Source organism: Gadus chalcogrammus, chromosome 13, assembly GCF_026213295.1.
Source record: "Gadus chalcogrammus isolate NIFS_2021 chromosome 13, NIFS_Gcha_1.0, whole genome shotgun sequence".
NCBI classification, from domain to species: Eukaryota; Metazoa; Chordata; class Actinopteri; order Gadiformes; family Gadidae; genus Gadus; species Gadus chalcogrammus.
The window spans coordinates 11,452,108-11,473,880 of record NC_079424.1 but is presented as its reverse complement, the minus strand read 5'-3'; the positions used below and the strand labels follow the sequence as shown (position 1 = coordinate 11,473,880).

The window sequence follows — 21,773 nt, the reverse complement described above, 5'->3', positions numbered from 1 at the left end:
TGCATCATAGTCGTGTGACCATATTTTGATAAGTGCTTTCACCTACTGATTGCGCCACTTCTGACGCAACTCAATGAATGTAGGAAAAAGTAACCCATAAGCCTACCTGGCGGAATAGAGTTATTATTTCCATGTCACGGCAAAAGTGTATAATCAACCAACAATGCATTTCTTTGGTTCACTTCCTATGGTTGGGTCGGATCCCGTTTACACCTAGCGTAAATCAATGTTCGTCCTCTCATAGAGCTTGTTTTTGGCGCTGACCGTCATTTTGCAGCCGGTAAAACACGAGGCACACCGCACTGCATTTTTTTGTCAAAGCCTACAGTTAAGAAAAAGAGCAGCTGGGTGCCTGTTTTTATGTATTGCTACTTGGCAACCACCAAATCACTGTTATTATCCTTACGGCTATTTATACATCTATTTAAACATGTATCATGCATGTAAACATCATACATATGTAATATTATAGCTCCCGGTATTCAGCAACTGCCAGCACTAGTTTCTCCTCCATGTCGTCCCTACCACAGAAGGCCCTTAGTGAAACTGTGTTGGCAGTTATTCCAACTTGCGAGGCACATCACGTCGCAGTCCGCAACGCAAAAGCAGCGAGGGCAACTGCGTTCATATCAAAAAGTGAAGCAATCATTCACCTCGCGTTACTTGTTCACGGTTTGCTCGGGCGAAATTTCGAATATTTCAACTCGAGCAAATGATGAATTTGCATCTTTCGCACGGGTAGAATAAGGTTGCTGGCGATACTTTTTTATTTTGTTTAAGGGACACCGCACAATAATAATCTTGAGCGCCAGAGTTCAAAATGTATACTGTATGTGCCATATTTAGCCATGCAGGCAAATTTTCATCTGTATTTCAAACTTTATTGTGACATGGAAGCCTGTTTTGTGGCTTCAATGTCTCAGGTGCTCTCGCTAAATACTGGACCAATTTACAAAATTGTTGTCTGTATTATTCACTTAGACACAAAATGATGGGAAAATGGGGTCCGGTTTAAAAAAATCCTGAAGGTATCCTTTAATTTGCAGCAGCCCGTGTGTTGCCTAGGTGATTGAAATGTAAAGACACGTTCTGCTTCAGAAGGCTCTGAGGCTATGTCAGGCAGTAACTCCCAGTGATTCCTGGGTTTACTGCTGCTTTAGTCAAGGTTTGACCACCGACACTGCTCTAAGTATCCATGTAACACCCGCTGCAGGCAGTTTGAGGGGTTGAGGCATCAGTGAACAGCAGCATGCTCCTTAACAGCTAATGTCAAGGTACTCCCAGTGAGTGACTTTATCAAACATTCTATGCCAGAATGTAGGTGTCTTTTTCTTGCACCACAGACCTGAAGTCTATTTGAAGTGTCAAAGCACCTCTGTGACAAGAAGATATATCTTTATATTCTGTCTATCTTAATAAAAACTATTGCCATTCAAATTACCAACTTTGTGAATTGAATTCCGTAGTATATAAACTGACGAGAGCTTATAGTACTATTTATTTGTGTTAAACACCAGGAGGGCAAGCTGTGGCAAACAACAATATGTTATATAATATTCAAACAATTGAATATTAAGCTTGGAATAAAAAGAAACGCCATGGTACACAGAGTAAAATGGGACAATGTTTGTTTGTGCAAAGCTTGTTCTAGTGATTACATTTTTATTTTTCACCAGAAATGACTGCTTACAATGAACGCAAAGTTCGGGAAGAATAAAACCCACCAGTACTGCATTTCATATCAAAACTATGAATTACCATCCATGTCAAACTATTAAAATACCAGATAAGCTCTGGGTTCCATGGTGAAAAGTCATTACGAAACGCCTGTCACAGCTGCTGTCTATAGTATCTATCCTGTGATGGATTTCCCTGTCCGCTATACGTCCATGGCCCAACAGTTAGCTTAGGGCTTAGTTCCCTCCTCCAGAATATAAATCACATCTGAGCTTTCAAAATGTAAAATAAAGAAGACGATAACCTTCTCTGCAACAGCCAGTCAAAAGGTCCTAGGGCAAGGCATGGAAATCTCACCTTGTTTTGAGGACCTTTACAATCAAACTACTTCTCATAATGGGCCAGCATTTAACATTGTGTCTGGAATATGCGCAGGCATGCAATAAATAACATTTGCTGGAGGGACAAAAAGCTATTTTCTTATCTATATATATATATATATATATATATATGCACAGGTGATGGAGGTATGTAAAAAAAAAAATACAAATGTTGCATTCCTCCGAAGCAAGTACCAGTGTGCTCTGTGTATAAAGGATCAGTCTTTTACCAGCGCAGTGATTGCAATTTTAATGGTCAGAGCCGTGGTCAAAAACCCTGAGGCAGTTGGTTTATAGTCATGTCGGCGGAGGAATTAACCCACCCTGGGGAGATTGTTATTCAAATGTGACATACACGTGTGTGACATACATGTGTGGTGACATACATGTGTGGTGACATACATGTGTGGTGACAGCGATACATTCACCTTGAAAGCCAAAGTCAACCATCCACCCAGAACCAGGGCACCCATGCACAGCATCCCAATATGCATTGGCATCTGCTCATTAAAGCCCAGCCAGGGAGACTGGCAGGTACAAAAAAAATGGAAGTGTTCCAATTCAATTTTAATTCAATAATTAATTTAATTCAATTTTACTTTTTTTAGCGCTATAAAAAACAGATCAATTATTATCATTATTATTATTAATCATGGCCCAGAATGTTTAAGTTTAATGTATGTTGCTGCACCATAGAAAAAGAGAGGCTGGAAGAAGAGAGGGGTCATATAATGAAAGAGGAATCATATAATTGAAAAGATAAAAGTCTTAACCTACCGGGTCCAGAGCAAAAGCAGGCAATTACAGCCAGTATACAGACGTAACTGAGGTAGGGAAACCATGATACTCTGTCCTGATAGATGAGAGAGAGAGAGAGAGAGAGAGAGAGAGAGAGAGAGAGAGAGAGAGAGAGAGAGAGAGAGAGAGAGAGAGAGAGAGAGAGAGAGAGAGAGAGAGAGAGAGAGAGAGAGAGAGAGAGAGAGAGAGCATTAAAGACATGTGAGTTGTGAAATGGCACACTGATCATTATTGTTAGGTAAATTGGAATTTCAACTCAAAGCAAGTAAGTATATATGCACTGTATATGTATCTACTAGGGCTGACCTCGAATCTCAACTGATTCAAATTTTCCAAATTTTCCATTAGTCAACGGCGACTTTAATAGTCGAACATTGTGCACATGTAACAGCAGGGAATTACATCGGTAGGATGAGGGGCTGAATGAGGGATACCACAGCATTGCTTGGCTTCTAGAACGAAAAGTCTTTGAGTTTAATAATGAATTTTGTCTGGATTTGACTCTCTCTTCTGTGTGCAATTTGCTAGGTTATGTTTTGCTTTCAATAAAATGTCCTTATTTGTTGCTTAATAACCCCTTTGTATAATGGCACTATCCAATCCTTTTCTTATCGAAGTAGAGCAAATTCTAGACCACTTTTCAAGAAGGAAAGTTTGAGGAAAAAAACTTTTGGGTTTGACAGCATTTCAAAAACATAGTCAAATGACGAGTCAACAGCAGCTGTCATACCAGACCATTTGAACTGGTGAAAACTATTCTCTGGGTTCTTGGTAGTGCATTTTTTGGTGTCCTGCATAACTGAATGGGGCCACATTTGTTCTGTACGCTGAGACGCATCATTCACATTTCATTTTCAAACGCCTCTAGTCATTTTGTCGTGATCAGATGTGGATACAGGCAGACAGAACAGAGCTGTCCATCGCCGCAGAGACCGGCCAGTCTTTGATTTACCGTACAACATTAATTATGGGATATTATATACGCCTATATTATAGTTGATTAGGTTTATAGGTAACCACATTTTTTGTCAAATTTGATTCAGATGCTGACATGAACCGATGCGCATGTTGTCCTCATATTGTGAAATAGTTTAATTATGATTTGTTTTGCGAGGCGGTAGGGTATTTAGCGGAGAGGCTGTGCTGCACCTTTGCCGACAGCTGGGAGAAGCCCTGATCATTATTTTAAAGTCACAAGAAATGTGGCTTCATTGTGTCATTCTAAAAACAGATATCATACATGATTCAATGATTATTCGACCATAGGTAAGGCCTGACGAATCACATTAGACTATGTACGATTTTCGAGGACAGGACCCCCCTAGTATGTATGTATGTATGTATGTATGTATGTATGTATGTATGTATGTATGTATGTATGTATGTATGTATGTATGTATGTATGTATGTATGTATGTATGTATGTATGTATGTATGTATGTATGTATGTATGTATGTATGTATGTATGTATGTATGTATGCATGTGTATGCATGTTTGCATTTATTCTTGTTGTAATAACACCTACAACATTTGACAAATCATCCTTCGCCATCTTCCACTCTCTCTGCTCTCTTAATGTGTTGCCTATTGTTGTGGTGTTGTTTATTTATTTATTTTCCCTTTTGTTTGATTGTCGGTACTGTCTGTATGTATTCCTTTGTTATTTGTAAAGCGTCTTAGAGTACTTAGAAAAGCGCTATAAAAAACGGATCAATTATTATTATTATTAATAAGGGTAGAATTTCCCTTTGAGTCCAGGAGTAGTGCATAATAGAACAGATGACCAAACAAGTTATCCTCTGGTTGCTGTCCAGGAAACCTATACCCTCTGAGAAATCAGGCGTGTGCGTGTATGTGTGTGTGTCTCACTATGTACAAACACAAAGGCTTTATTATGAATGGTGTGTTCAGTGCACTGGCATTAGTAGTCATATCGCGCATCAGCTATTGAAGATGGAAAGGGCATTGCCTGAAGGGGATTTTTAGAGAAGATGAAAGCAATTAATTTATCGATGTGTGGGAAATGTAGATCCTAGCCATGCAGATGGTTTAGTACACAACCGCTAAGAAATAATACAGGTAACCAAAACAGCAGCAATAATATAATAATGAGGCAGGTACTAATATACTACTATTAATAAAGTGCTAACTGTAATAATGCACTTATATAAATCATAGAGTAAAAACCAAAAATAGAATAATTTAATGGATCTTGTTTAGCAAACTCAGAAACATATTCTGCATGCAATTGGTTTATCAAATTTAGGTGCCATTCTAATTTGTTTACCAAGTCCCTTTCCTCCATATTGTCTGCCATGTATCCATTTTAAGGAAATTTAACAAGCAGAGATGCTATGTGCATGAATTACAATGCAATTAAGTACGCACCGTATGAGTATGCGTTGGGTATTGAGTGGTGTACCTGCAGATTAAGGAAGACCGTTAGAAAACCAAAGCACACCGCCATTGTTGAGAAGCCAAATATCAGGAGTGGTCTCCTCCCAATTCGTTCGATGACAAGGCCCTGGGGAGAAGCAGGGGTAATTACATTAGCATCAGTGTTTTTCTTATTATGGCTGATTAAAACGTCAGGGTTTCTGTTATCCACATTATTGGCAGTTAGTGGCATAAAAAAACATAGTGTGTTCAAATGTCTTTTGTTAGTCTCAGTAATTCTAAGTAATTCAGTCTCCTAGAATATATAAAAAAAAATCACTTATAAAATGCAATTTGCAATTGACTTAACCTTTAGAGAAGGAACCTGGAGAGGATGATTATGTGCATATATATATACAGTATTCCAAGATGGGTATCAATAATTCACAGCCTATACTCCTGGTCCGACAAAGGCCAGGGAGAAACCCCCCAGTCCAGGGTCCCCACGCATGGAGTGTGGAAACAGAAGACAAAGCTTTGAGACTCACTCCCCCCTTCCCACACGCCCAGTGAGCCCAGCATTCCTGGTGCTGTCTCCATCCCACAACATGGCTGGGGATTTGGGAGGTCGATCAAGGGTCAGTGGGATTTGAATGCCTCCCTGTAACCCGTGGCTTTCCCCGCGGGTAGCAGAACGTGATGCAGATACGGCGTGGGCGTGTGTGTCATTCATGCAGCAGAGCCCCAGCGCCCCAGTGCCTCTGCTTCCCGGTAAACACTGGGTGATGCCGCCTCACACCGGCATTGTTCCCAGGAGGCGCTGAGCCCTTCATCACTTTGACAATCAGCACACTGCCACACACAGAACACAGGCCAGGCCCCGGCTCAGGAAGCCCTTTGGCAGGGGGGGGGGGGGAGCAGTCTAGTGTCAGTTTAACTCCCACCGATAAGGAGATAAGAGGTGAAAGGTTCAAGACAAACAAACGTCGCCGAGGCCCAGCGCCAGTGTGGCTGTGGAGAAGGATTTGTAGCGGAGGGTGGTCCCCAATTGTCATGCGCCCTTGGCGGTCCCATAATCGTTTTTCGTGGAACCATACGCAACAAATCTTTGGGAAAGAAAAATCTGACAGCAGCTTGATACAGCTCTGCAATCAATTTAGGATGTTTAAAAACACTCGGGCATCAATAAATTATTTCTAAGACCTACACCAACACAGAACAATGAAACACCAGGACCTGTATGAGAGAATGAGTCAGATATTGAGCTTTTGACTCCAAGGTGAAGAACCTCAGATGAACAGACTGCAGGGCCAAAAGTGAACCCAAAGCTAAAGGCGGGTGTCAAGTATCGGGGGAGAGACCTTGAAACACAAGTGAAGAAGAGGCAGAAAGTCCTGGTGTTCCAGCAGCTGGCCGACTCAGGGGCACAGGGGGTTTCTTCACTCCCTAAGGTGCCGTATGGGGACCGAGCTACCTCGGCCTGCCCCCGTACGATTCCAAGAGGTACAACGCTCCTGAAGGATGCTGGCTCAATCTGGAACCCGACGCAGGGAGCATATAAAGCAGGTTCCATCAGAAACTCCAGGGATGAAGTCGAGATATATCGAGTCCCTCCACAAAAACAAGAATGGGGGTGTGGGGGGGGGGGGGGGGGGTGGGGGAGAGACAGGGTATTACGATCCAGTCCGACAGAGGTGAGGAATAAAACAAGGAGAATGGAAAAACAACAAGGCTGATCCAGATGGTGTTCCAGCTGAAGTCGTTCTATTTTACCTCCAGCTTTAACGGTGGAAATCTGCTGCTGACTAACAAGCACCGTTTAATTTGAATAGTTACTGTGGCCTGACAGACACTTTCTATTACCACTACCACACACCACTGGCATCAGTGCATCAAGTATCACTTCATTGTACATTCCCCCTTCCTAAAGACCCACAAGAGGGACCCAGAAGTAGGACAATCAAACCCTTGACGATGATTAAGTGTAAGGGGAGAAAGCAATGGGCAACATGTGTGTCTATTCTTTATTTATTTAATCAACAACGTCACAATTGGTAGCAACACTAAGTAGACTCAAGTACTGCAATTGTTAGAATTGAATGGGGGCCCATTTGGCTATGTGTGCAGGCTCTGCTGATAAAGTGTTATCATTTTCAATTACATCAAGAAGCAAACGAAGCATCAAAGAAAACAGGCCACAGCTTGAGGCGCCATTGGCCCTTAACTTGGGGCGGCATTGGTGCGGTCCCTGTTGAGACCCTTCGGAGGGGACACCAGAGGCAAAATCAAGCAATCTAGCACACAGCCTCGCAAGCATGCCCCGACATTAGTGCTCGGTTTATGTCTGTTGCATCACTAAACTGGCCAATAACCTCACAGGATAAAAGTATTATAATGATAAAAATCTTGTGAAGCTGTATTCGGTGTCTACTCTCATGGAATCTGCACTCATTATGTGCCGTGATACATCTCTAGTCCAAGGTTGGCGTGGCATTGTAACAGGGCTGTCATGTAATGTGTTATGGCATGCATTGTTTATTGTATGATATGCAAACCATTTGTCTCCTACTGTGAACGGTCATGGTGGGCCAGCGGATCCACTGTGTGTTATTCTGCATTAGAGCGTTCACATAAAGGTCATTGATGTAATTGACAATGGCAATAATGGCAATATTGATATTATGCAGTTATGCTAATAACTCTTGACATCCCTTACTTCCAATGATCTATTTTGATCTATTGATGAAAGATTTATGATTAAGGCTCAGTACCGACAGAGCATTTAGGCCAATGCAAGCGATATGTTTCCAATGATTCATGATGAAGGGCTCCCTTGGAATATCAATATATATTTGAACCAAACACACCCGCCTTTGGTAGGCACCAACAGTGCCTACCAAACCAAGAGTGCAACCGGCCCAGCAAAAGCCCACAGCAAGCGAATGCAAGTGTTTGAGGTGGCGAGGTGATGCAAGACGCTCACGTTCAATGGAGCAAGACAACATACCAAGTGTAGAAAAGACACGTCCACATATTCCTGGGATATATCATTATATATGTCAGACGTGTCAGTTCTGTAGAGCATTAAAAATGGATGGACGTTAAAAAACAACCATTGATGCGTGATTAAATGTTAAGGAGTGGCACACTCTTTGCTCTACACAGCATGAACAAGCTAAATAATTATTTTTTAATAACCAGTGCATAGAGTGATTGGTTAAAAAAATGAGGGTGTACTCTGTGCATCTACTATGTATATGCATAAAATACATAACATAGAGTGGCATATATAAGCGAGAAGTTTTTTTAAATAACAGAAAGTGAGTATTTGGTTGTCCACTGATAATATATTCAGCTGGATATTATCATTGCTTAGAAGAAGCATGCAGAAGTTTTAATTTGATTTTGTAATTCAACTTTCGCTCCATTAACTAATTCCAATGTGACCTTATGAATACTTCTCTATTCCCATGAGTATGTATTGCCAACATCCACTTATACAACACAAACATTTAAATTGTGGTTCCAGAATGCAGAAACTCGGAGCTACCGCTCCGAGTTCGGATTCAATTACCCCACACACAGTACTCAAGCATGAAATCCTGAATACCAACTCAACCTTTTATCCTTCGCAGACCTCTTAGCAGAGAACACACATTATCCTCACTTTGTGATGCGTTAAAAAAAAAGTGCCGTCTCCCTGCTCCAGCAGGTAATCTAGCGGCATGGATTAATTTCCCCGGAGCAACAATGTTGTTTTCTCTGCAACTTCTCTTGGCTTAGTGCTGAATCTCCCAAATGTCATTAATCACAATGTGTTGTAAGCAAAGAAGCTGCTCATCTCTCCAGACAGAGTTTCAATATTGAGCAAAAGAGGCCCAATTTAACATGTGAGCCACCCACTGCGTAACCAGCAACGTGCTTAAAGAATGTTTGGATCGACACATTTGGCCAAGGCCCTACATTGCTTTGTATGCATTTGGCATATGATACACATAACCCGACCTGTCTGACTTTCCTGACTATCTAGGTTGCCACTGCCCATTTGAATTCTCGACAGTCAAATGAGGAACACCACACATCTAAATTGAGTGAGGAGCTCGATATATATATCAATTATTCATTTTCATAGAATCGTTAAAATCGCCGAATCCTGAAGTAACCTACATGCCGTATATATTGCATATCAGTTTCAACATGCTGCTCAAAGCACAGAAGGCAACAGGATTTAAATGGCAGTATAAGACCCTGTAGGTACCTATCGATGGTAATAAAATGCAAATAAGTAAACTGTTCAGACAAATATACTTAAAAAAAGGCTTGATGGGGTACAATATCACCAGGCAGCAGAGACAGCAATAATTAAAGGAGCATGGGAAAAGCAAGTTGTTATCGTTTACTAGCGGTAGCTGATGATGCAACAGCACAGGGACAGATGGGGATGAAAAGGGCTTAAATAAGATCAGTACAGATCCAACCGGCTTACTGCTCAAATGGGCTAAATGTGTAACCTCTACTAATAGTAGAGGTTACATCTATGCATGTTTTTCTATTTATTTTCCTTCATTACCATAAAGCTATACAAACAGTGCTTTTTCACTATCGGTTATCCAATAAGAGCAACATATTGGCCAATGATTAAGGTCCATCAAAACCAACATGTGCTGAGTGTCTGCTGCCAGACTCTGAACGTTGTCCACTCCTTAGGCCATGACTCCTGGCCATCATTGATGTGTGGAGTCAGGCTGTTCAAATAGACACCGTTCACTCAAGTCAAGTGTTAAGTATGCTCACCGAGACAATGGCTGCCAGCGTTTCCACAGCGCCTGTGCTCAGCGTGATGTAAGGGATGATGTTTCCTGCGAAGCCAGCCTCCGCCAGGATCCCGTTGGTGTAGTACCAGATCTGGTGGGAGAGCACACATCAGGCGTCAGCTTTCGCACGTGCCATACAAGGGCATCTGTCTCAATGTACACGTCATGCGTCGTGTACATTGCGGTGTCTCTGCTGTGGTCAGGAAGGGGCGGTGTGGATAGGAAGGGACAATGGGCAGGAAGGGGAAGTGGACAGGAAGGGACAGTGAGGGCAGGAAGGGGCGGTGTGGATAGGAAGGGGCAATAGTCAAGAAGGGGCAATGGGCAGGAAGGGGAAGTGTGGATAGGAAGGGACAATGGGCAGGAAGGGGAAGTGGACAGGAAGGGGCAATGGGCAGGAAGGGAAAGTGGACAGGAAGGGGAAGTGTGGATAGGAAGGGGCAATGGGCAGGAAGGGAAAGTGGACAGGAAGGGGCAGTGAGGGCAGGAAGGGGAAGTGGACAGGAAGGGGCAATGGGCAGGAAGGGAAAGTGGACAGGAAGGGGCAATGGGCAGGAAGGGAAAGTGGACAGGAAGGGGCAATGGGCAGGAAGGGAAAGTGGACAGGAAGGGGCAGTGAGGGCAGGAAGGGACCGTTGTGGATAGGAAGGGGCAATAGTCAAGAAGGGGCGGTGTGGATAGGAAGGGGAAGTGAGGGCAAGAGGGGGCAGTGGACAGGAAGGGGCAATGTGGACAGGAAGGGGCGGTGGGCAAGAAGGGACCGTTGGGGCAGGAAGGAGCAGTGTGGGCAGGAAGGGTAAGGAAGGGGCTAAAGATGTCTAAAAAAACAAATGACCTGTTGTGTTTCTATGTGGCTATCCGACGCTCCTCTGGACTACTATAGTCAACAGACCACAGGATCCAAGGGAGGAGGCAAGGCTCATTTAAGGGCCTAGTGACATAAGAAAGATCCATAACAGGATACAATAAACAAATTGTATCAGCGGAAATAATGATGAATAATGTGGGATAGCACATCTGCTGGGAAGACTTGGATTCACTGCTTCCTTGTGATTTGGGTTATCGGTAGCCCTTTCCATCAGAATGTGAGAATAAATAACATTTACAATCTGTGAAATGTTGTTTTTTCGGTCAATATATGTATAGAGCTTGTGTCAAATCGAAACTACACATTGGAAGGTCTGGTTTTAAAATGGCATTGAATACAAGGAGACGTCAAAGCAGATAACGCCAGAGGAAGAGAAAAAGTAAGATGGGGAGAAAGGCATGAATGTTAATGATAAGAGAACATCAGGGGGTAACTCATGTGTAGAGAAAAATCCTATTTCATGCAAGGAGCTTTCAATTCAAAATGCTTGTTTGTTTACCCCCTCCCTCCCGCCAAGTTAACCTCTTCCATGCACCTGTGCTGTTCTGGAAGATTGTTTCCCACCAGCTTCAAACGAGGCATTAACAGTAGGTCCACCTTAATAGCTCAAAAGTCACAGATTATTTACTAAGGCCACATAACTGTGACACGGTTTGAATTATATTTGTTGAAGTGCATGAAGTATAACTGAATTCCATGTTGTGAATGAATATTTGCTTGTACTTAATCTAACTTAACTTTTGTGCATTCAGGTTATGTTTCAGGTTTGACAGCATGCCTCTTTTAATTATGTATTTTGCAAGTATTACAAGCATTACCTATTAGTCACAGTCCAAAAAGTCTAGACTCCACTTGGCTCAGCACAACAATAACAGCTTTGATGCCTTGTTCAATGCAAAGGTAGCAACGTTTTTTGGCTTCCTTTGAACAAAGCATCAAATTGCTCAGGTTCAGCAACTCTCATGGTCATAGTTCCTTCATTACTGGGAAATTTACGGATGCACAACGTATGGGGAGAAATATAATGAGTTCTCAAATAAACTGCAGGTTCTCAAATTGTGATGCATAACTAAAAGATAGCAAGAAACATAGATGCAGTTGCATGGCTGCATATATTATGCATGGTCATTTTTGGCAATTGATAATGAAATACATATATCCGTTTTGAGGCATATATTCTGCATTGGCTAATTTTATGAAGGATCCTTCCAAATAAAAATGGAGATCTGCACTACAACGTTACTTATTCTTCTATTTTTCACCCTCCATTCCTCATTCCATATCCTAATTTGTGTTCGGATGGTGTTATAGAGAAGGATAAAGGTCACAATAATGATACGAGTGGATTATACTTCTACGGCACATCCCCATTGCTTGCATCCCAGTTTGAGGCATTCTTTTTAGTCTAACAAATGCGTCGATGCATATTGAGAAATCCAATGAGAAATATCAATGGGAACGTCGGAACACAAAATCTCCAAATCTCCCCACTTCTTGCTCTCTTGTTCCGTACAGCTATGCATAATTTAATATTGCTTATGTACGCTTAATGAAGCTCCCTGGGGAGGGGGGAGAATAACTTTGTGTTCTGAAACACCTCTGCCTCAACAATATCTTTGTTATTTGAACCACGTGTGCATAACTTGGAGCAAACATTTGCATTCTGTATATTTCTGAAAATATAAAGAAAATGTATTCCATCTCACAGCGTTGAGGCCACAGAGCTGGTAACAAGCCATGGTGATGATGACGGTGATGAGCTGCCAGCGGACGGCCGGGTTCCGGATCAGCTGGGGAACCGACACGACCTGCAGGTTGCTCTGGGCGTGGCCCTCCGCGTACACCTCCTCCAGCTCCTTGGACACATCCTTCTTTCCAAGGAACCGCTGGAACGCTGACGCAAGTGACGCAAACACAGGGTCCAAATCATATATTAGCCAAAGTAATGTCCATAAACCAGGAGTCACGGTGCATTTCATACAGGGAAGGGTTCATCACGGGAACCACAACATCCTATTGATGAGGGCTCTCATGGGACGCCTTGCGGGAGAGCCTCTTCGGTTCAGAGTGTGCACACCCTTGGGTTCAAAACACACTGCACATACAACGAGCACATGCACAGCACGTCTCCTTAATTCATTCAATGAGCTGCATAAATGATACCGATGTGGCGGTTTGTAATGTGGAGGATGGCTGCCTCTCCTTCACTTATGAAAGCGGCACAATTAGAGACCCCCCCCCCCCCCCTCCCCTCCCACTCCGTGTCTCAGAGAGGAAGGGTTTCAACACCTCGACCCCCTGCTAGGCTGACAGAGCGGGCCCCCATGACACATTGCGATTGATAACAACGTCCATTCACTTTGTATGTTATACATCTTTGATGATCTTGGATGTTTCCCATGGCACGAGGGATTGCCGGAAGGCTTGTGTGCGTGCGAGGGCCTCCGGCTCACAGAAGGGCCATAAGTATTCGGGTAGACTGTGGTTGAGAAGGTTATTTGATTTAGTTTGCCGTGGCCATCGATCACCGTCTTTCAGACGATTATAAAAAATTCAGCACAGCCCTAGTTGTTGCTAGCCAGACATCCCAAGACTAGTTTGCTAATGCATATTAGTCTGAAACCTCTCAGTTCATTGATGCTTTCCAAGGTGCGATAACAACGGGTGTCGACCAAAATGCCTCCGGACACAAGCAATCAGAGCAACAAACTTCTGACTCATCAAAGGCATCCCACCTGGTTGTTTATTAAAAATGTGTCAACATTGCTCCCCTAGGGCGCTCCTCTTTACAGTCACTGTATCAAACCTGCCCCTTATTAGATATGCGATTGCATTGGCCGAGGCCAGGTCTGTCTGAACAGGGGCGGGGGGGGGGGGGGGGGGGGGGGGTACCAGACGCATATTCAAGGGGGAAAATCTTCCTACCTGGTAAAGGTACAAATAAATAGTAATAATAAATTGTAATAATAAATGAACAGTGTTAACATGATCACTAAATCCCCCTAATTATAGCAAAACATATAATAATTGCATTTAACAGACGTGTTGCACCTGTTGAAACAGGCAAAAAAGCTAGGCAACGCGATGATTGCATGCTCAGCTCAGATCCCGAGTTATGTGCACAAGTTTCACATTCTACTAGCAGGTGCTTCGCCCCCTCCAATCGGCCAACCCAGCTGGAGCTTTCTTCCTGAGCCACATATGCCGGGCTCTGAATGTATTTGAACCATAGGCTTTAGTTTAAAGCAACCCTCCAGGCCAACCCTCATTATTTATACCAGTAGGTGAGACAAGGTTACAGTATTCTTTCAGTCCACACAGTGAACTTGGCTGTAGGATCAAAGTGGCTCCCGACTTGTTTGTGTTTTCAACTAGTATTGCAAGCAAGCAATTAGTCTGGGAGTCGGGGGGAGGGGGGGGCTCTGCGACGAAAATATTCTATCAAGATAAACAAGTTGACTTCCGCCAAAATATCTTTCCAGCATCTCAAACATCAAACATCTGTGACAGTGCACTGTTTTGTCGATAGGTTCCCCGAGGAATGTATTCTTCCAATCTGAATGGAACATTTCTTTGCCTTCATCAGACAATAAGTTGGCTGAACTGAATCTTTCCTCGCTGATTATTTCAAGGGTCTCGTTACCTTCACATTTTTTGTAAGAAGGCTTGAGAACACCCCCAAGAAAGTCTGTTTCTACTTTCATATATCTTTTTGATGCAATTACTAAGGATAATGACTCCCCCATGGTAGATATTATCCCACCGAGTCTCATTCATTGCTGCACGCATCAGACGGCATCCGTATATTGATGGAAATGGCTTTAGCTCTCTCTTTCTTACTATCTCTATCCCCAATCTGATGAGCGCTTTAAGCAAATGACACCATGTGCGTTTACTTTCAGAATCATAGTGAGTGGCAGGTGAGGTTTAAACAAGATGCAATTGGATGTTTGGATAGCAGAGACCTTATCCAATTCTGTCCCTCGAATGGTTCCCTTTTGCGAGATCCAGCAGTGTGATGCTTGAAGGATGTAGTAAAGTGCACCTTTCGATGCAACATAACTCTGTCAGGGTTTATTTCACAGAAATAACAGCTTTTCCATCCCACAGACTTGATTGTTACAAAATGTCAACTGCCCAAAGGCCGGTATATACTATAAAGGACATAAGCTGCTAGAAAAATATGACTTGGGTGGCCATGTCAGAAAAATGCAATCGATTTGGAAGCCTTTTCTGAGAGAGGCAGAGAAGGCGGCTGGTGCTTCCTCTCAACTCCAATCAAAGGTTTGTTTTTTCGGTCAAGTGTTCTTTGGAACTCACTTACAATTCTGCGTGGCCAACGTTTCTATTGCCTCTCGATCCGATATTTATCTCATGCGTAGCCACGCTCGTAGAGTCTCACGGGACGGATGACTGTTTCTGTTCTTGTTATCCGTCTCTGCGGAGGAGACAGCTCAGGCTGCACGGAATGCTCAAACAACACATTCATTTTTTTAACATTCTCATCCTTCTATTCTACGTACATAGAAATATATTTCAAAATGGGCCATATTGCAGAAATTGTGCTCATGAGATAACATAGTTGTAAACTATACAACTACGTTTCACAATATGGCAATATATTTATTGTATTTAATTGGATATGCCCCATAACGTGTAGGCAAGAGGCAAGTTGGCGGGTTTGATAATAAAAATAATAATTGGATAAGACAAGTACGTAATGATTTTTTGTCTGTAAGTGAGAAACCCCAGTGGAGGCCCTGGTAGATTGTGCCTCAAACTTGAAATTTGGAAGATGACTGAATCAAAACATGCCTCCGTTTGCTTTTGAATATGACTTATATGCTGCACTACTACATCCCTTTTACATGGTGCCACTGGCTTATATTGTGAGGATGCAGAACCTGGAATGAGCGGGGTTAACTACTACTAAGAGAACTGCCATTTCGATCCTTCACATGGGTTAATCAACAAGGGTAATTAACAGGTGGATCAATTACTAAGCCTAATGACTGTATCATTAAGATCTGTAATTACAATTTCAGAAGGATGGAATACGTCATTAGTAAAGTCTTTTGTCCAATGTGTTGAAGACTAAAGAAGACATTCACCTTGATGAAGGTTATAAATAACTCAAAAATGTTTCCCCCAAATCCCATGAGCTAGTAAATTGGCGGGAGTACACGCTGAATCCCTCATCTGCACAAACACAAGCGTGCGCTACATTGATTGTGAGCAGTTGCTGTCGCAGGTTAAGGGCGCAGCTCTGCAGGAAGGCAGGGCTGGTAAGCTGGGTCACCAGGGCAGGAGGATTTTGATGGATGAGCCATGCAAGCCCCTCATGAGAGACATGAAAGGAGATCCCATGATGGTGCTGCCTGACTGAACTTGATAATGTTGGCCACTCTGTCATCGAGTCATTTTTTATTAGAGAAGATTACAAAATGAATCACTGAATCATGAATGAATCATGAAGATTAGTGGTACGTAAAATGCTGTGAATTAAGCCAACTGAAAGAAATATGGAAAAAATAGTTTTACACATACAGGCAAACATACATAATGCATCATTCCTCCTTCAACTTTGCTATTTAATCTAAAGTTAGAAAGTTGAAGGAATATAAAATAGAAGAAATTCAAATCAAAATGAAGGACGTCGCTTTGACGCTTGTTGCATAAAACCCACATGAATTAAGAGTGTGACCTTACCGCAACAGAGCTTAAATCCTAATTTTGTCCTTGATTTGCGAACACCGATTAGTTGGCCGCTGTTGCTTGATGCTGATGGCAAATATGGAGAAGCTGCCTTAATATAACATCACACCTGGGAAGTTTGTCAAATGTAAGCGTTGCGTGCCACCATATTGACGTTCATGGTCTCATAGTGGGACGTCCCCATCTGTCAGTGTGTTAATATTTCCCTCTACAGTGTTGTTCGCCGCCTGCCCCCCCCCCCCTGTTGGCGACGGTGCAGACATGCTGGGCCAACGCCAGCAGTGCTCCATGGAGACACGGCACAACAAAAGAACCCCTCTCCAAACTAGACAGATTCAGGGACTCCTTCACGAGGACTCCCTACTGAGGCAAGGAGTGAATAGAAACCTAACTATAGACTGTCGGCAGGACAGGTGGGAGGGAGGGAGGGACGGTGTGGGGGGGATAGATATCTGAGGAGTGCCAATGAGGGAGAAGAGCAGATTGTGGTTGCATTCTAGCCTAGCCGCGAAATCAATGTGAATTTATTGACTTTGCCCCATGAAAAACGCACCTCAGTCGAGTTCTGCCTATTAATAATGAATAACACAAAACCACTTAAGAGTGATGAATTGTTCGTATTCTACATTCATCACTCCTCTTCCGGCCTGAGTGTTCATGGATACGGCCAATAAAAGTGTTATTCTATTGTTCCATGTGAATGAGCTGTAATTTGTAAGTTAACTAAATTTCTGCCACTCTTGTGCTCAATTGACAGGAGACGAATGGGGATGTGGAGAAACATGCTGTTTCTGTCTCGCACTCGACATGATGATAATAGGACACTACAGGCCCACCCCCTAAGGATCTTTTGTGTGTTTTTGTGTGTGTGTGTGTGAGTGCGTGCGTGCATGTCCGCGTGCTTACATGTGTGTGTACCGACGACCAGCCCATCTAACCCCAGGCCTGATGCTCCACTCTGGCTCTCCGTGCTCGACCAATCTAGAAGCCTTACTGCTAAGATGATGTTAGTGGGTGGACTATGAAGGGCAGTGATAAAAAGCTGGGTCTGGGATCTCTCACCCGCCTGTCCGTATAGTCTGCCCGTATTGTGCTGCGGTGACAGCAGCACTATATCTGGGGCTGAGTCCTACAACATTCACTGACACTTTCAGATCTCTTCGTCTATCAAAAGCTTTGACAGAATATCACCTTTAGACCCACACCGCTCACACCATAGAAACATTCAACCCATAAAACCAACAGCAACATACAACAATTTCCGAACATAGTCCGGGGATATGTGTGTGAAGTGCGGTATTACAGTTTTTATATAGGTACTTTATTTTTGTTGGAGATGATGATGGCAGTGGTAACAAAGGATTTTTTTTAGGTGTTATTCTTGGCCATGGGGACTGGATGATTTGTGGAGGGGTCGGGAGTGGTCCTGTGTAATATGTGTGGGTCAATAATAATTTGATAATTTAATAATTGATCCTTGATTAAGTCAAGGATCAGGTGCATCACATAACTGGAACGTGATTGAAGAAAATTCATATTAACATTAAATCGACAATTGGATCAATTGATTTACCCATAACAGTAAAGAGGCCTTACATTTCCCGTTTTGTTCCGTTCTAGCTGTTGCTTGTTTTTTTTTGCAACCAGCAGTGGTGATGATCAATATTTGTCAGATTGGGGAAGGAAATTGAATGGCCGCCGAGGTTCCGGGTTCGAACTTCGAACCCCAATGGCCCTTATCTCAACCTGCTCCTGGAGGACATTTATCTTAAAGACACTGTAAGTCCCTTTAAATAACAGCATGCGACAACATTTTCAAAATCGCTATAGATACATTTTACAAAATGATAGGGAGTTACAATTATAGATTTCGTTGAGGCCTGCCCTCCCACTTTAAGAGAACTGAAATGAAAAACTCTGCACAGCACAATTCCCAGTACGCTTCATTATTTAAAACGGCCCCTTCTTTGTGGTTCGGGGTAAAGTGATCTCATCACCGCAGTGGTTTGTGTGTGTGCGCGCGCGTGCGTGCGTGTGCGTGTGCGTGTGTGTGTGTGTGTGTGTGTGTGTGTGTGTGTGTGTGTGTGTGTGTGTTCCGTACCTTTTTCTGCGGCAGCTTCATCCCTCCTCTCCATCAGCAGGTAGCGAGGACTCTCTGGGAAGAACGGCAGCACACACAGCTGAATCAAAGCAGGAACCGCCAGGAAGGCAAACAGGAAGGGCCATTTGGACTCCTGCAGTCAAATTCAGAAACCAATCACAACAAGCGACATCAAGCAAAGGATAAGGGGACACAAAGACATTGTGTAAACTAATTTGCTAATCTCCAATTTCCTGCTTTATTTTGCATTAATATGTTCCCCACATGGCAATAGTGAGGGCATCTATGGTAACTGGCAGGTTTACAGTGGAAAGACACGAAGGGCCCTATCTTGCATCCAGCGTAATTGGCTTTCTACACGATGCATGGGTCGTTGCTAGTTTGCAACTGGCGCAGAGCGTTCTATTCCTTCCACAGGCACGTGTCGCTAAATTAGGGAATGATCTTGCGCCCCAAGGGGCGGTTCAGCGAATGGAGGAGGCGTGTTCTGGCGCACACGTTCCCTGGTGCTATTTTGCAGTTTCAGAAAACAATTCCGCCACAAACCAGGAAATACCTGGTTTAAAGTCAGTGGGCGTTGTTCAGATGCTATTTTAAGGCTGCATGCATAATGTTGCTTGTGCACCTCACACATACAGCTTGCTTCTCTCATCTACCTAGCCACACATTCTTGGTAAATTATTTGGGAAAGAACAGCTGAGACAGCGGTTATAAGTGGTACTTTTAAATCAACACCATACAGCAAACACATATTTACTTAACACAGACATCGTGTACAAGCCCATAACTTTTAGGATTGATGAGTATTTCATCGTGAGAAAACATTGTTTTACCGCGAGTGAGTGTTAAAAAGAATGAATAAATGCGGGCGCGCGTGTGTGTACGTGTTAAATAATTAATGAATGCGGGCGCGCGTGTGTCCATCCATCTGTTTAAACACACGCAAACTAAACATGTAACTCTTAATACAGTCCATGGCAATGTATATTAACGAGGGGACACATGCATATTAGGAACACAAGTCGATAACGATAATGCATACAATACTGGTAAGAAACAACTTTTTTTTATGTATTGCATCTATCATTAAATAGAACCACAGTTCTATGTGTGAATTAAGCCAAATTATTTGGCTATAAACTGAGCCATTTGAAGTTTAAATTCATGTGGTCATGCATCTGTGACTGCAAACGCGCTGAAAGGGGATGGGAGATGGCACTCTCATTGGTTTATTGCAAGTTACGCCCAAACCACACCTGGGGGTAATTAGGTTACTTCAGGGCAACCCTTTTTAGATTTGCGTCGGGCGCAAGAGGCATTTATCCGCCAGTAAAATAGCAACATCGCCATAGAACCGCCCACAAAGCTACTTGCGTTTGGCGATTCTCACTTGCGTTTCAGACTGTTAAAATAGGGCCCACAGAACTGTAACAAAGACAACTCATACAAAATGTGATGTTGTTCGAGTAAACAGAAACGTGGGCGATGAACTACAGAAGACACATCTGCTTATAAGACTACTCGACTTCGAGGCTAAAACATGCCTACAGATTATATAATTTTGTCATAAAATCACCACTTACTATTGCCCTAAACTAGAGGTTTCAATAGAGTACAATGGAGTTGCAAAGGAAGAACTACTTAGTGCTAAATTGTGGCTTTATGTTTTCTACACTACCATCATATCTCTGAATTATCTACAACATTTAATCCTAACATATTCCCTCATGCATGAATTTCTATCAACGCTAGTCACTGGTTTAAAAGTATTCAGCTGTCAAAAACATTTGAAAAATACAGCTTTTTGTGTTAATTGAAACTCAACATCACATATCAATGGCCTAAGGCAATAAAATATGGGTAGCATATTTTATTTGATTCACAATGGGGGGGGGGTTAAAAGAAGGCAACCAAAAGCATGAAAGTGTTGCCCCGCCTGCCTTGTTAGTCATCCCCCTTTGAGGAGTGACCTCATTCAAAGACACGCTTCTCTCGTTGGTTTAAAACGCTGTGACTGAAAATGAAAATATAGTTCTATTTTGTTTGAATTATGTTTGAAATAGGAGAGGTGGTGAAAACATTGCTGCATTCCGTGCCATTTGGTTCATCATGCAGTTCAGGCCAGGTCTCACTTCTAACAGACTTGTCGCTTGTCTCAAAGAAAAACAAGATCAGAATTTATTATAACGGCTATTTGAATAAATAAATGCTGCCACGGTGTGAAGCAAATCCTCTTTAGTTTATTTTATTAGACACATTTAACGTGAACCTTGTATCTGCATTGACAAATCTTTTAACACTTTGTTACGTTTGCAAAACGCTTTCACGTCTGTGTTACGATACCTTAAGAGAATCAATACAGATGTTTGCATTTGGCAACAAACATAACTTCAGACATTTTGTGATGCACAAAATACCCGAGGCAGCCGTATAGGCTGATAGATGCTCAGAGGGGGATGCAAGTTGTACAATACATTATATTACAGATAATTGGATATCCAGTCTCTACTACGGAAGGACATACCAAGCCGCCAAGTTTTCCCAGACATAAAGTTTCCCTTCTGTAATTAATGCATGGCTCGCCTGACACTTCCCATGCTCTCCTAGTCGGTTTGTTCAACTAATTTGCATAATGACTGACATCCGCTGTTCTCTTTCAATGTGTCGTGACTCACTTTAATTAAAAGCATCTTAAAGTGAGAAAGATGCAGATTGTAGTTGTGTGTCTAATTTAATTGTAATGAGGAAGTTAGTGAGCAGAACAGACCTTGAGCCCTGCGCATCTACTCACCCGCCTCCGCCAGTGACAGCCCTCAGTCAGTTCAGATACAAGATGACCCGATTCCACACAGACGTGTTCCCATCTCTAATTATCTAACCGTCACACTGAATCCCTTGAAGACCAAAAATCGCCTGTGCCTGGTCTCAAAGATAAGATCTTGCTTATATTATGCACGTATGAGCTGGATATCAGTCCCAGTGTTTCAGATTTGATCGAAAGTAAATAAAATAAGCAGTATAGTTAACCGGTGCCCGAGGCAC

At 42.7% G+C, this 21,773-nt stretch overlaps 1 protein-coding gene across 2 annotated transcripts in view; it reads right to left on the bottom strand.

Moving 5' to 3' along the window:
- The window catches only part of slc2a9l2 (solute carrier family 2 member 9, like 2), a 71,527-nt gene that overhangs the window by 21,552 nt on the left and 28,202 nt on the right, over window positions 1-21,773 (bottom strand). For both annotated transcript variants that reach the window (XM_056605341.1, XM_056605342.1), the window contains 5 exons: window positions 18,732-18,864; window positions 12,622-12,809; window positions 10,028-10,138; window positions 5,280-5,381; window positions 2,835-2,910 (listed from right to left, as the gene is read on the bottom strand). In XM_056605341.1, the coding sequence (XP_056461316.1) occupies window positions 2,835-2,910; window positions 5,280-5,381; window positions 10,028-10,138; window positions 12,622-12,809; window positions 18,732-18,864 (610 nt within the window). The remainder of the gene's footprint in view (window positions 1-2,834; window positions 2,911-5,279; window positions 5,382-10,027; window positions 10,139-12,621; window positions 12,810-18,731; window positions 18,865-21,773) is intronic.